The sequence below is a fragment of the Arachis duranensis genome, chromosome 10 (genome assembly GCF_000817695.3).
Source record: "Arachis duranensis cultivar V14167 chromosome 10, aradu.V14167.gnm2.J7QH, whole genome shotgun sequence".
NCBI classification, from domain to species: domain Eukaryota; kingdom Viridiplantae; phylum Streptophyta; class Magnoliopsida; order Fabales; family Fabaceae; genus Arachis; species Arachis duranensis.
Window position 1 is genome coordinate 99,504,022 of NC_029781.3, and position 15,772 is coordinate 99,519,793.

Here is a 15,772-nt window from a genome sequence, read left to right on the forward strand (position 1 = left end):
TAAGTGGAAGAACAATAAGGTTTTGGCATGGACCCTAACCAGTTTTGTTATTAATTTATTATATATAGTACAAATACAACAAGCTTCCCTTAGAGATGGATCACAATTATCATTCCAGCTATTATGTACATTAAAAATCAGCTATCAAATCAGTTATCTTAATAAATTATATATAAAAATATAAAATACTACACATTTAAAATACATGATAACTGATTTAGTGAGTAATCTTTTATACATCCGGAACCTTTTTTTTATCCTTGATCCTGTCTTTACTTCTTCCGGGGACTTTGCAATGATTTTGCAGCTCCCTCAAAGAAATCCAAAATATAAGCTTCTAAATCTTCAGCACTATATTTAACGTGCTTCTCACTAATCTGATTACCATGCCTCCCTACAAATTGTCTATAAGCTTGGACCACCTTCAAGGACAGCGCAATTCGCAGTTCTTCGCGAAGCTGAATATCTGGAATGTTCCAAGCTGTTTGGACCCTATAAAGATCCTCGAATGCAATGTAGAAGCTTCTTAACTTGTCTTTAAGAACATTCTTTGAGCCAACATTGCTAGTAGTTCCTTGCATTTGGATTCCATCATCTTTAAGAAAGGAAAGAATTGGACTCAAACTATGTCTCTGGTAATTCATTGCATGCTGCCTATACTTGGATTTGCGCTTTCGGATCCAATCGTCTCCGAAAATCGACCCAAGTTCATCAGATCCTTTAACCTTTCTAGCCATGTACTGGATGTTATTCACTAAGAAGAGGTGCTGCAAGGGAACATCTTTGTATAATTTGGATTTCTCATCAAGATTGAATTCTAAGATCGATGCCACGGACCGGAAGTGGCGCGCCATCTTTCCCTCCTCTGTTTCTTCTTTGTCCTTCAGAAGATGATTAAGCTTTTCGCCGTAGTCAGTTAAAGTTTCAAGATAGTTCATCACATATCTGGTTAATGGATGGATTCCTCCTCCAACAAAAGGAGTTGATGCACCGTCCGAGGCAATGGCATGCTCGAATTCAAGAAACGTGGCCTTCACGCAATCGCCTAATCCTGTTATTGCCTCGAGAAATTCGAACCTAACGGACGAACCGGCCTTGTCTTGATACAAATCGGTAACTTCCGGTACAAGGCTTGAAAGGACCTCATACATGTCAAGAATCTTGAACAATTTCTCAGGTTTGCGCGGGCCAATTGAAACGGCTCCGGCGAAATTCAGAAGCTGCAACATCAAAGACTTTGATGCATCAACAAAACAAACTTGACTTACCGGTTCGCCTTCCCCGAAAATCCGGTCAGCAAGCCACTTCTCGCTTGCAAGATAAACCCTAACAAAGATTCTGACTCCCCAAATCCACCGTTTGATCTTGGAATTCAGAGCAGTCCACTCCATTCTCAGGACATTCTCAATGCTTTGTTTTTCAATTTCAAGAATTGCCAAGCATTGTTCCAACGCTTCCCTTCGCGCCATGGTATAAGCATGGCAACATTCCTGGCGATAACCGGAAGCAAACATCAAACTAGCAATGCACCGAAGATGAAGAATCACATCTGGACTAACCGGATCGTTGATACTGTCTCTCCGGAACGATTCGACGGACTCATCACCGAACGACACCACTGAATTCTCATCAGAAAAGTCACCTTCACTTCTAAACGACACGTATTCAGGCTCAAAAGGCTGCGTGTTCTGGCTAAGCAAGTTCTTGAAGACTTGTTCGAGCTGAGACATAGCGGTTTGGAGAATGCTATAAGCTCTATGCAAAAGCTTATATTCTTTGTCCTCTTTGCTTAAAGTTGAGCTCTCTAACTTCTCAATCAACCGTCGCGTTTCGTCCGCGGCGTTCAAATACTCGCTCTGATCTTCCTCCCAGTTCATTATTACCTCCTCAATGGCGTTGAGCCTATCTTCTAGGTCTTTCTCCTTTGAACTCGCTATGCTAATTGAACGCAGCTGAGTTCCAAGATCTGCTAGAATCTTCTTCGCGTCGCCGGTGAGATTCTTCTTTGATCCTAATGCCCTCACAACGTGCCTCGCTGCGGCGATCAGGTTTTCCTCTCTTTCTAGCTCCGGAATCATAAGCTCAGATTCCTCAAAGGCCATGTTATACAATGAAAGAGAACGGAAACAAAACAGAACAGAACAGAATCCTTCACTACAATTAAGTTTTAGAAGGACTCACCAACCAAGAAGCCAATGTTACAATCACCATTAGAACAATGAGTAGGTACAAATTATTGCAAGAAAAAGAATAACCAACTATATTATGTTAAAGGTAGCAATGGAAAGAACTGTATGGAGTTTATTGACTTTTCACTATGAAGCACCGAGAAAGTATAACAATTATTGAGAAGAAAAACAGGACAATGGAGAAAGAAGAAAACTTTTGCTTTTTTGGTAAATAATAATAAGTGTCCATGGTTCAATTCGTGGCTGTGATTTGTGGATATGACAAAATATCAGATCAAACCCTACAAAAGTCTTGCAAGGTACTATTACTGATGTTTTGTTTCTGTGACTTGTTTTTATTATTTTGGAATTATTAGCTGCTTGACGCGGTTCAATGGGAAGATGTACTTTAATTCTGGAGTATCTTAAGTACGATACTGTTTGAAGATTGAACAGGTAAATGTTCATGCTTTTGACTTCTTCAGCTCTTGTCATTCTAAAATAAGTGTCCAAAATCAATGAATTGTTACACAAATCACATGTCACTCGGGTTTAAGGAAAAAGAAGGTCAAGTAAGACTAGATGATTTTAGAAATGAATTTAATTTTAATACATTGTGAGTGTAAAATCGTTATATATATGCATCTAATCATATAATGTTGTACTAATAAAAATAACTATTTTTTATATTGACTATTTGAATAATTATCTAAAAGAACAGTTATAATTATATAATTGTGTAAAATATTTTACATATTAGTACATTAAAATTAAATTCTTTAGGAATAGATATTTTCAATTTTTTTATTTCAGTTGATTTTATAAATTATTGAAAGTTTTCAATGGTTTATAAAGAGTTAAATTTAGGGGTTTTTTTTAATTAGTCACTAAAATAAATTTAAAATTTGGTCTGTAAAATAGTTATGTAAGAGATATTTTATTTTTGTCTTTTAAAAGTAATGTAAAAGATATAGCAGAGCAAAGATAAAAAACTTGCACCACTATATATCTTGATTTAGTCACTTAATATAATGTGACCTACATTCAGTCTTTACCATAATAATGATAAAATTTTTACTATAATTCAAAAGAATTACTATTACCAAGTCCCTAAAATTCTTCTTAATCCTATCAAGGATCACACATAGGGCGCGGAGCTAGAATAAAATTTAGGGAAGGGCAAAGTTTAATTTTTTAATATAAAGAGACTAAAATTAAAATTTTGAAGAACTAAACCAAAATTTACACGTAGCTTATAAGAAAAAGTTGAAATTTAGGGGGTTATTGCCCCCTTTTTATGTATGAGTGGTTCCGCCCCTATCACACAAGCTTGTTATCGAGTTTTCATCACTAAACTAACTTAATTTAGATTTTTCTGCCAAGTGCTCTCTCAACTTAGTAAAAAGAACTTCTAAAACTCATGACACAAAATAAAAAATATATCAAAAGAATTTGACTTATTCAATGACTTTTTCTCTAAGTATATTTCCTTTATTTTTTTCTCAATGACATTTACTAATGCCTCATATATTTATCTTTTTCATGAAACAAAGAAAGATAGAATAAAAAAGTAACATATTCAATAAAAAAAAAGATAAGTAATAGAAATGTTCTAAGAAAATCAGATTTGTGTTTTTACTCCTTGCTTTCTTTCTTTTGATAACCACACTGATAAGTTATATTAATTTAATCTTCATCCTTGATTTTTAACTTTGTCTCTAAGTTTTATATTTTTTCTTTCATTAGTTTGATTAAAAGAGCCATTTCCAGGGCTGGAAGTGAGTCAAGCCAGCTCATGAGCCAGCTCGAGCTCGACTCATTAATAGATCGATAAGCTGAACTCGTGAGCTGGTAAGCCGAGCTTGAGCTTGGAATTAAGCTCATAAAATAAATGAGTCGAGTTTAATTTATTGAAAGATAGAGAATATATAAAATTGATCTTTTTAAATATTTTTTAAAATATATAAGTTATAATTTATTAAGATAGAATTATAGATTATGTTTCTATTATTTGAGCCAGTTCGTGAGCTCGAGCCAGCTCGTGAGCTTTCAGTGAGTCGAGTTTGAGCTTAAAAAATAGGCTTAATTGTTAATGAGCCAAGTCGTGAGCCAAGTTCAATTTTCGTGAGTCGAGCTTGAGCTTGGTCTAGTTCGACTCAACTCGGCTCACTTCTAGCCCTAGCCATTTCTTCCTTTCTTGTAATATTGTTTGTCCGTTTTGGTTTAAATTTCTGCAATTTTTTCTTTATTATTTTGTTCAATATAAACGGCTGAAACGCTTGGCCTTTCTATCAATAACAACATTAATATGAGGCTGTACGAATAAAAGATTCATCAAATAATATTTAGACTTTTAAATTCAACTAATTATATGTTTGTTATCATAAAAAATAATACTATTATTTTCTAAACTCAACTACTATAATTTGATGATTTTTAATTTTCATATGGAGGGGAGAATGGAGTAGGACGCCAATATGTAGTGCATGCGTGCTTTATCAGGGTGTGGTATCAGGAGATCTGAAGGTGCGAGTTGAAGCTGCCCAATCAGACGGTCTGCTTTGAGAGTGACAACACGGACAGTCCGAGTTGTGCCATTCTCGCCACGTGTCGCACATGCCAAGTTCCCCAAAACGGTGCCCCTTAAATCCAACATACACCCTTCTTTTCATGCTTTTTTAACCCTAACGGATTCATTCATTGTATACCGTATCAGTAGGCTCTTCTAGGTACTTGGTCTATTTTTATTTCATCAAACTCGGCGAATCGAGTCTAGGGCTCTTTTTCTCTATGGCTGCTGCTTTGCATCTATTACCTGATACTCAGTGATGACTTGTCTCACTACTAGTTAGGAGAGAGAAAAACAATACCTGCTTCCGCACCACCTTACGTACTGGAGCCATCGAAATACATTTGACATGGAGTTGTGGTCAGACGCATGACCTCTCCTCAACCTCTGAGTTCTTCAGTAGATAGGCGTGACGAGGAATTGCCTAGAATATAATATATAAATTGGCACCGGTTTTTATACCGTATCAGTTTATCTGCGATCCTTTTCTGTTGTAGATTTCATCTTAGTTCTACAATTCATCTTGTTTGATCGTGGTTGCTTTGCACTGTTGTTCTTGTTAGTTATAAATCTTTTTGTTTCTAAGATGGAGCTATTTTACTTTGAGGCCTAGGCACGTATTGTAAGGGAAAAACAAATATTATGTGATATATACTTGATTAACCATGCATCAGGCTGAGATTTGCTTGTTTACTTCTTGTTGATTTACTCAAGTTGCTTCTTATTGTTGTTATGTTGTTTACTATTTATAGTTCAATCTTCAAACTTAGAGGATGTCCTTAACAATTAACATAGAAAGTTCTTCCTTTTGTTTTTAATCCTGGTTTAAGGTTGCTGTCTTATAGGCTTGTACTACAATGATTCTATAGTTTTGATAAAGTGAACCAATCATTTTGTTTTTAAACGGTGTTTATTTGCTGAAACTTTTTATGATTCTAATTTTGAAAATAATGTAAAAATTGAGACCCAAATGTATTCCTAATTTGAAGATTGAAAATCGAAAATACCTAACATTGAAAGGCACATGTTTATTTTAGTTAAACATTCATATAATTATTTAATAGTCATTTTTTCATGAATATACAATCTCATTTGGTATTAATTGTTTGTGTTATAACTTAATTTTTGATTTCAGATTCTTTGTTTGCTGAACAATGTTTTGCTATTTTGCTAGAGAACATTAAAATATAGCTGCTTTGTTGGAAAAATTAATGAAAGCAACTTTATTCTTTTTGTTGTGTTGAACTTTTCATGCTTTTTGATTGTTGTGTTATAACTTCTTTTATTGTTGAATTTTTTGTATAAAAATTTTTATTAGTTATTATGTTGTATAATTTTATTTATGACTTTGTGTTTGTGAAATTAAATTTCTTATTTTGTTGTATATGTTTTTGTTGAAAATAATATAAGACAGAGTTTTAGTACAAATAACTAGAATAGAATATTTTTTTTTAATTGAAAAATTGAACAAACTAAATCAAACCAAACTTATTTTAATTGATTTAGTTTAGTTCGGATAGTCTCAATAAAAAAATCGAATCAAACCGAATCAAATTATTAATATAGAATTGAATTGAATAATTTTTTTAAAAAAATCGAACCAAACTGCACTATAAACACTCTAACCGCATTTAAAATTTCCGTTCTTTCTTTCTCCTCATAAATGGTGAACATACAAATTTCTTTCTTTTATTTTCTCAAAACTCCTCCTGTCCTATATAGATAATAAGAATGGTTCTGGTGTTGATATATGATAGTAAAAATAGTTGTGGTGTTGAAAACGATAGGGTGGTAGAAGAAGGGAAAAAAAAAAGAAAAAAGAGGAGGATAAGAGGAGGTGGATATTTTTAGAATTTTATAATTAAGTTAGAATAGTTAGATAATTTGAGTAAGTCAAATTATTAGTTAACTGTTGATTAACAGTGTGAAAAGAGAAATTAGATCAATGGGTTAATTTGGGGGCAAATTTCATTAATTGAAAATTTGAAGCACCATTCAAGGTTCATATATAATTATTTTTATATAAAATTAATAATTAAATTTTTTTAAAATATTTAATAAATAAATTTAATTTTAATGTATTGTTAATGTAATATAATTTTATATGTGTATTTGTGTAAATAGTCATTTAAAAAAATAAATTTGATTATACAATTATATAAAATGCTTTACACTGTTAGTGCATCAAAATTAAATTTTTAATAAATTTAATAATAATTTTAATTATTAATTTATGTTAATATAATTGTACGTGAGTTCTGCTTTTATTTAACGGATAAAACTTGAAAAATCATTTAACTATTTACTAAAACAATAATTCTAAAATGAAGAGATTTTTGTATTGAGAAAATAAAAAGAAGTGTATTCTACTTTAAGTAAATATAAAAAGAATTTTCATCTCTTTGCCAGTTTTCCTGTTCACTGTAGCCTGCGCTTTACTCAAATACTATTTAAAAAAAAAAAAAAGCAAGGAGAATCAATTTTGTTTGAAGATAATCGTTTATTTTTTTAGATATTAATAAAATTTGAGTATAACACTCTGTTATTAAATTTTATAATATTTTATAAAAAATTAGTTAAAATTAATATTATTGATATTTTATATTTGTTTAGATGTTATTATTTTGATAAAAAAAGATTTTTTGATAATTTTTTTATTTTTTAACATGTTTAGCAAATTTCTAGTAGTAAAAATAAAAGTATTAAAAAATATCTTTTTTGAGAAGCCGTAATTTACATCTTTTTTTAAAAGATTTTTTCTCTTAAAAAAAGATGTTTTTTATGTAATAAATAAACAAAAAAATATTTTATATTGTTATACTCAAATATAATTGATAGATAAAAAATCTTTTTGCATGAGATACCCAAATATAAAATTGCTTTTACTTTTTCATAAGATCTTTTAAAAAAAAAAGATAACTCAAAAAAAAATTTTCTTAAAAGTTCACCCAAACAAACTCTTTATTTGATAAGAAAATTGATTATTTCAATTTTTTTTTCAATTGTATAATAAAGTATAATTTTTTACTTATAAAAAATATTAAATAATAAAAAATCATATTTTACTAAATAATTAAAAAAAAAGTTGAGAAGATCACCCCAAACATTTGGTGGTGGTCGTTGTATCCATCTCCAACGGAGTTGTATCCATCTCCAACGGCCTTCATTGTGTTTGAATATATAACACCTATTCTAATTCTATATATTTCTATCACTGCTTGCCACATACAATTCGACCGTTGTATTTCCCAATCTCTTTTTTTTTCTTTCTTCTAAACATTCACCCACCTTACTTAATCTTCCACCACTTTCATCACCATCACATTCTCAAGTGCCCTACTCATGGAAAACATGATGAAAACGCCTCCAAAAGTTCCAATTCAAGCAAAACCACTCCAACCTGAACCTCAACCTGATTGCAAAACACCAACAACTCCACTAAGCTCCTTTAACCAATTGCGTAAACCTGTCACCCCAGATCGCCTTAGAGTCCCCAAGGCATTCAAGTACCCAGAAAGGTATGTATATGCATAAATAAATAACATTTATACTTTTTTTTTGTTATATGGTGTAACGGTTAGTGACACTATACTAGTTCAAAATTTTCCTAATATGCGTTTTGTTGTTATATATATTTATTAAGGTATACAAGCCCAACAGATTTGATGGTATCCCCTGTGACCAAAGGGCTTCTTGCCAGAACCAAAAGGGGTGGTGCACTATTACCACCACCTTCTAAAACTGAAACTAAGGTAGTGCATCACAATTAAACCTATATTTATAATTTAGAACATGTTTACTTTTAATTTGGGTGATTATTGTATTCAAGTGGATCCATAAAAAAACATAGATAATTAATTGGTACAATTATTGCAGATCCCAGACACGTCTTTGCAGGATGCGAGTCCTTTACAAAACAACGTGCCAATGCTGATTGAAGAGAAGCTCAAATAAAACCTGAAGAATTCAATCATGTTTGAAGATTTTGTAATACGCTACTACCAAAGAAAGAACTATATGTTCTGTGATAATCTCATCTCATTTTATATCTATTAGTCTCAAAAAATGCTATGATAGAGAATCATACTGCAAAAGTAGTTTGGAAAGTTAACTAAATATCAGTGACAATTGGGGAAGAAGATGCTCTTTTGATTTTCTTCCCCAAAAGTAGTTTCACAAGTTTTGTTCATTCTTATAATCTAATCAATGCATTTAGCCATTTAATTACTTTTAATAACGAATCAATTACGTAGGTCTTATAAAGTTATTTAGAGCATTATTTTTTATAAACTTTCATTAAATAAATGGCAGTTCCTAAAATCTTTTGTGCTACTAAACAACTTTTCTAGATTAATTATGTAATTCTTTGGAGTAATTAAATTAAATGAGAACAATACTAATCAAAACAAAATTTCACAAGAGTATTAGACTATATTTATAGAATAATCAATTAGTTAGGAGTGTATGGTGCCGTCTGTGGTGCCTAGTTACAATTGGTGACTAGCGTGGCTATCCTAAGTTAGTCTGTAATCAAGCGATATGTGGCGGGTTGAATAAAAATGTTGACTGCATGAGTTTAAGCTTGGGAAGCGGTAACTATGCTAATGACACGGTAATTATGAGCGGTTTCACTCATTTTGTTTGAAAAATTTGGGCCCAAACAGATACCACAAGAAAACAACCATCATAAATAGCAAGCCCAATAATATTATGAAAAAAAAAACCAATTTCCTAAACTCAATGATACCCGCACACACTCATCTTTAACCTCTCAAAGCCAAGACTAAAAACAAATGCCAAACTTGAAACCACCTGCAACTCCAACATCCTATTACCTGGAATGCTACCAGACATCGCAAAACTCCATGGACACAAACCAAGAACACCAGATATCAACTAACGCCCTTCGTATACCATCCAATCTAACCAACTTCACCTTCTTCCTCCTTATACAAAGAATGATCATCACATCATTGGGTTCCACAACAATCACTGTCGATGACAAAACCCTCACTCCACTCGAAAGATAACTACTGTTCTTCTTCCTCCGCTACATACAGATTGCATCGCCAGAGGTTAACTTGGGACCTAGCTATCACCGGCAGTCAAAACAACCACCTATTCTCTCCAGAAATTGATTCACCCTACTGACAATCATACTCTTAATATATACATCATGATTTTTTTCACAAAATTCCTGGGGTAAACGAAACATAAGTTACCGCATTTAATATGCTAATCAAACGTTAATGATACACTCTCACAATCCAAGTGTCATCATCCTATTGCATGGTCAATATGTAGTCATTTGTAGCCATCACTGATATAGCCACCAGAGATGCAATATGTATTCTCAGAGTACATAGAATTATAGAAGTACATTATACATATGCATATACGTGTTTATAAGAGAAGGAAAGATAACTAACTATCATTTAATTGTTATTATTAACTAAATGATCATTTTATAAATATAGTCTAATAAAGACGGTAATGTTAAGAAGAAGAAAAAAAATTGTCTTATTTAATATTTATTAATTATTAATACAATTAATAAATGCGTTACAAAATTTTCAAGTAACTGAGAAAACAGAGAGAGTATTGTGTTTTTGATATTTGAGGAGAATGATTTTACACTATCTCTCTGTTCACTCCAAACGAACCTCGTACCATTGAACTGAGCCAATATCTCCATGAATCTGAAGTTCACAAACAGATCTTATTAAAAATGAAACAGCATCATCGATGTTCTCGTATCGCGCCAGATCAGGAGGAAGAGACTTGCCAGGCCAATTTTCAAGCCACCCTTTCAACTTGACCTTAAGTTCTTCCTCAGAAACAAACTTCTCTTCCTGCCCTGGTTCTAACAGCACATAAGTTTCAGTCCTCTCATTCGCCCTTCTTCGCCGCAGCCCAAAAACCTTATAGGAATTTTATTTTTAGTTTGTTATAAATTTACTTGAACAGCTGTGAATATGAAATCTTAGTATATTTATACCTTTGTAATACTTCTGCAATCACTTGGAACTTGAGGCATTTTGTGATGGATTGAAGTACCATCAAAACATGTAGTTAGGCCTGGTAAAGTTGTATGCATTATTGGATTTGGAATGAGGCATTTTGTTGTGGCTGCTAAAGAGAAAGAAACAAAAAATAATACATAATGGATTCAAAAATGTACATAATATAAAAACAAAGATCAACGCTAATAAAGACCAAAATACATAAGAGCATAACTTACAAGTTAAGGTGTGGACTCTAACATTGAAGAGCTGAGACTGCAAAACTCCTACCATAGCAACTATTTTGATCTAAGCTTCATTCATAGTTTTTGGTTATCATCCTTTTTCTGATATAGATGATGATAAACATAGGAACATTTACAATCACAAAATCTATCTATGGATAACTTCTTTTGTTATGCTTCTCTAAATTACCCTCCATTCTTAACATATCTTCAGCATTGTCCTTTTCTACACCTTGTCCTCTTCTCAAAGTTTCAGAACGTGATATTGCATTCAACAAACTAGTCCTAAAAAAAGAGTCAAAATTTTTATATTTTTTTTAAATGTTTGACAAATTAGTTTCTAGTAAAATAGAAACATAAATTATTTTTTAACTTAAAAAAAATAATATATTAATCCTTAGTTTTTATATTCAAAAAAAAAATAATTAATTAAAATAAAATTAATATATTCACTTTATTCCAACAATCTTTTAAATTTTACTTTTTTTAGGGTTGGCAATACTAACTTTATCCTTGTTTTTTAATTTTAACATGAATCTCATTGTGTTTTTGTTGTTTTTAATTTTAATATAGACTTAATTTATCTTTTTTATTTTATTAGTATATTTATAAGATATAAAATATAAAATAATTAAATATTATATTTGATTAAAAAATTAATTTGTTATGAATAAAATTAAAATAAAATCTAAATTCTACCCGATCCGATATCATAAGTCCTACTAGTCCTTTTCTAGAGGGAATGCAAATGACATAGTTCTAGAGAAAAAACACACACTTGAATTGGTAGAAATGAACTGAATCTAGACTATGTTTAGTATTCTTCTCACTGGTGACAAATCTTTGACATTATACCTTGCCTATTTTTGGCTTTTCCTAATGCAAGTTTTAAGTGGTGGCATAATGACGTGGCTGATGGTTCACCATACTCGTCATTGCTTTAGGTGACGATCCATATCTATATGGATAGATTTAAAAGCAATTAAAATCATGGAAAGTTAATCAATTATTATAATATATATCATAACTTATTTTTGTTATTTTTATTTTTATTTGTATAAAGAGGCTGTGAGAGTGACCCAATTTAGTAAATTGACAATCACATTGCTATATAAGTGTATAAGATCCCGGGAACCTCTCTCTGACTATTTTTATCATTTGACCACTTTAGTCTTTTCTGCGTTTTCTTCATTAACAGAACGTTATCCCCAAAACCCAGTTTTTAAACCTTAATTAACCTTTGGAACCGTTTCTTGTTTGACCTTCTCTCAATCACTTTTCATGCTTAATTTTTCATTATTGTCATTTTCCATCTTCTTCTAATTTGGGGGCCCAAAAAAGGTTAATCTCTTTTCTGGGTCCTTGCAATTCACCTTCATGTTGAATTGATTTGAACGAATCAATTATAATTTGAAGCTGCAAGGTTAAAAGATTCAATTATGAATATTTGAGTAAGCTTCATAGCATTATACCTTAGTTTTTTTTTTATTTGGTGTTTAATTTTTACAATAAGATAATTGCTTACATGTTTGCTTTTTTATTTTATTTTCATTTTTTCAATGTAAGATAAAATGTTACATGTCAATGATAATTCAATTTAATTTCTGATTGCAGAAGGATGTCTAATATCTTGCAGCTCTTATATATGTGCCTGTATGTATAAAAAAAAAAAAGAAATTAGAACAAAAGATACACACAATTTCATTGTTGTGCCTCCTCAAAAGAACTCAAAAACCTTGGTAACTCTTTTTTGTTACAAATGTATATATGTTACATTTTACAAGAATTGCTTTATTCTCTTCAATAGCATCTAACATTGCTACTTATGTTGCTTTTGTAGAGTTCTCAAATGGATAACAAAGGAAGTAGCAAGAAACTTAAAGTGCAAGTTAACCTAAAGGGAGACGACAGCGACGTGGATTCTATTAAGAGATATTCTGTCTCTTCTCTATCGTCAGAATCATCATTAGAATCGTCATTAGATTCTGACGATAGAGAAGAGCCGGGAAATAGAAATAGTTTCGAACATAGTTATGATCTACATGTATATGATTCTCCTGTATGGAGCTACACGGGTGTTTCAACTACACATTCTCCATCTCATTACACAATGGAAAGCGGTTATGATCCTAACAGAATTCCAGTATCTGTGTTTGGTAAATCAAATCCTAATGATCAATGGAGTGTTGCATCAAATGAATCTTTGTTTAGTATCCGATTAGGGAATGGGAGTTTCATAACTAGGGACATTTCTTTTGCAATGAACAATAATAATAACAAATCCGGGGAACTTTACAATGTTTCCATGCCATTGCCAACTGTTCAGGAAGTGAGTTATGAAGAAAACAACAACAGACACTCCGTCTCGTCGGATTCGTCGGACGGAAGTGTGGTTCTTGATTTGGAAAAGCATGAACATAAAAATGATGAGGAATCAAGAAAAGTTGAGACAAAAGTATTGGACAAAACAACAATGGATCATCATAATAAAGAAGCAAATAATGTCCCTATTGTGTGTTACAGATCCATGGAGAGCGGTCGTTCGTTTCAGTTTCCGATGTAAGAAACACTTTCATCATATCTTCTTTTATTATATTGGTGAAAATACACGTGAAGTTGATAGTTAAGAGACGTTAAATGATTTGACTGATTTGACTAATTTTTCATCTAACGGTTCTCAATTATCAACTTTACGTGAAATTGACTGCATCTGAGTCTCCACCTATTATATTATGTGTTCTTATGCATAATCTCTTGAGTATATAATATATACGGGGTTTAGAAAATTTTTTCCAATAAAACACATTATTGAAAGGAAAGGTTAATTGCATTTTTCTCTATGAATGCTATGCCATGTAGTAATAGTATAGCCATGATAATGAGTAGGGTAAGATACGAGTTAAGTTCAATCCGCAAGTACAAATAATACTGCCAGCTCTAAGTAATACAACATAATTCCAGTATGGATGATCAATGTCAATCATTTATACTATTTATATTCATAGCTTAAAGTTTAATATCTTATTATAAGAATTAATCCATCACTAGTTATAGCACAAATGATTAAATGTGCAAGTCTATTTATTTGACAATTCATGGTGTTACCTGTATCTTCTCAAGGTTAAATTTTGGACAATATTTTTTAGCAGTTTGAAATTATTTCAGTTTCATTTATATTTTTGTTTAAATTATATTCTTCAAAGAAATTCTAAACATTACAAAAAGGATAAAAAATTTCCTACTATTAAGCATAGCTTTCTTTTCCTGATTTCTTTTAGATTAACAAATAATGGAAAAAGAATAAGTTCTTCAACAGTAGAATCAGAAATGCATGAAAAAACTGAAAACCAACAACAGCAGCCAGAGAAATCATCGTCGCCGCCGCCTCCTCCTCCTCCAAAAGCTAAAAAGGCATCAAAACAAGGTGGAAGATATTGCTGTTTTTGCTTCTCATGTTTCTGACAGATGATAAGTCTTCAAAATGATGTTGAAACAGAAAAACATTAAATGACTCTGCCCCTGTTTAAGAGTGCAAATGCAATGCTTGATTTTGATGGTAAGTGTCTTAAAACAACAGCAATAAGAGATTAAGATTGAGAAAAGATAGAAAAAAAAATGATTGTTTGGGAGGTAGAAAATTGAACAAATTTTGTACTAAACAAAAGTATTTGGTCTATTTCTTTGTTTGTATTATGAATCTAGAAACTACGATTGAGACAAAAAAAAAAAAAATTGTATCTCCAATGTTTCGCCTCTGAACAAGTTTTTGAAGAGGCAGAAAATTGAACAAGTTTTGTATCAAAACAAAAATATTTTGTTTGCTTCTCTTCTCAGTCTTTCTATTATCAGAATCTCTGTATTTATGTTTTAACACACTTACCAAGATTTCAAAATGATGGAGGATGAAGATCAAGGAAGAGAATCTGATTATCCTGCCAAGCTTTACATTTTTTTCCTCCCACTTTCCTTAGATTTTGTTTGGTGGGAGAGAATGTGATCAAAGAAATAGTATATATAATATATTAGTGTGTTTTTTTCTTTATTTTTTTTGTGTGTCCATGAATCATGAATGTCTATACTTGTAGAGTTGTAGTAATAGTTTACATGATTGTTACATGAATTTTCTATCCAAATAGGATTAGGATGGAAATTGATCAATTGCTATTATTAAGTTAATTTCGGATTTAGATATTGTAATACGATTTAGTCATTATTGTTATTCTTTTTCTTATTTTCGGGTGTAGCGTAGGATTGGTCTAGCAGTGAGAGATTTTAACTAAGAAAATTGCTATACTCCATAGTCCATACGTCTATTAGAAGCTCAGAAATATTCACATTCAATTTTGTTTTAGGCATAAAAATTATACTTTCTTTTATATTAAATTGTATTTTTTAATTTTTAGGCTAAATTTATAAGTTTATGTCATCCACTTTAGTGATTACTTTACTGGCCTTTCTCTCTTAATTAATGGTTTTCTCTTCGTGATTCTTTTTTATCTTAAATATTATTATCATTTAATTTTCTCTTTTCTAAAATTCTTTTAGATAAATATATTTAATCATAATTCACTTAAATTTTAATATTAATAATTAATTAATATTTATGTTAATATTTTATCAAGTTTTCAAATTAAAATTTTAATCGAAATTTCTTACTTAAATTTGGAATGTATTTGTTAAAATAAAAAGTTAGACTATGATGCACGGACACGGGACACACCGACACACAAATTTTAAAATTTTATAAGACACGCATACATATAAAATATAAAGTATTTTTTAGATAAA

The 15,772-nt window shown here is 31.1% G+C and overlaps 4 protein-coding genes across 5 annotated transcripts; 2 read left to right on the plus strand and 2 right to left on the minus strand.

The window, feature by feature from the left end:
- On the minus strand, positions 1-2,427 carry LOC107471287 (exocyst complex component EXO70E2-like). The gene has a single exon (XM_016090733.3). It carries the CDS (start codon positions 2,100-2,102, stop codon positions 273-275), a length of 1,830 nt encoding a protein of 609 aa, XP_015946219.1. The 5' UTR covers positions 2,103-2,427; the 3' UTR covers positions 1-272.
- Positions 2,428-7,963: 5,536 nt separating this feature from the next.
- On the plus strand, positions 7,964-8,964 carry LOC107471272 (uncharacterized). Its single transcript, XM_016090723.3, has 3 exons — positions 7,964-8,255; positions 8,381-8,489; positions 8,614-8,964. The coding sequence occupies exons 1-3, from the start codon at positions 8,080-8,082 to the stop codon at positions 8,689-8,691; spliced, it is 363 nt and encodes a 120-aa protein (XP_015946209.1). The 5' UTR covers positions 7,964-8,079; the 3' UTR covers positions 8,692-8,964.
- A 1,236-nt stretch (positions 8,965-10,200) lies between these two features.
- LOC107471273 (protein CHLORORESPIRATORY REDUCTION 7, chloroplastic) lies at positions 10,201-11,137 on the minus strand. 2 transcript variants are annotated; one of them, XM_016090724.3, is made up of 3 exons: positions 10,979-11,137; positions 10,736-10,866; positions 10,201-10,658 (listed from the first exon to the last, which is right to left on the minus strand). In XM_016090724.3, the coding sequence occupies exons 1-3, from the start codon at positions 11,031-11,033 to the stop codon at positions 10,386-10,388; spliced, it is 459 nt and encodes a 152-aa protein (XP_015946210.1). In that variant the 5' UTR covers positions 11,034-11,137; the 3' UTR covers positions 10,201-10,385. The 2 variants fall into 2 exon arrangements, with proteins under 2 accessions (XP_015946210.1, XP_052111535.1); XM_052255575.1 differs by having other exon boundaries at positions 10,203-10,658; positions 10,736-10,869.
- A 1,873-nt stretch (positions 11,138-13,010) lies between these two features.
- LOC107471265 (uncharacterized) lies at positions 13,011-14,932 on the plus strand. The gene is made up of 2 exons (XM_016090717.3): positions 13,011-13,543; positions 14,263-14,932. The coding sequence occupies exons 1-2, from the start codon at positions 13,095-13,097 to the stop codon at positions 14,444-14,446; spliced, it is 633 nt and encodes a 210-aa protein (XP_015946203.3). The 5' UTR covers positions 13,011-13,094; the 3' UTR covers positions 14,447-14,932.
- The last annotated feature ends 840 nt before the right edge of the window (positions 14,933-15,772 follow it).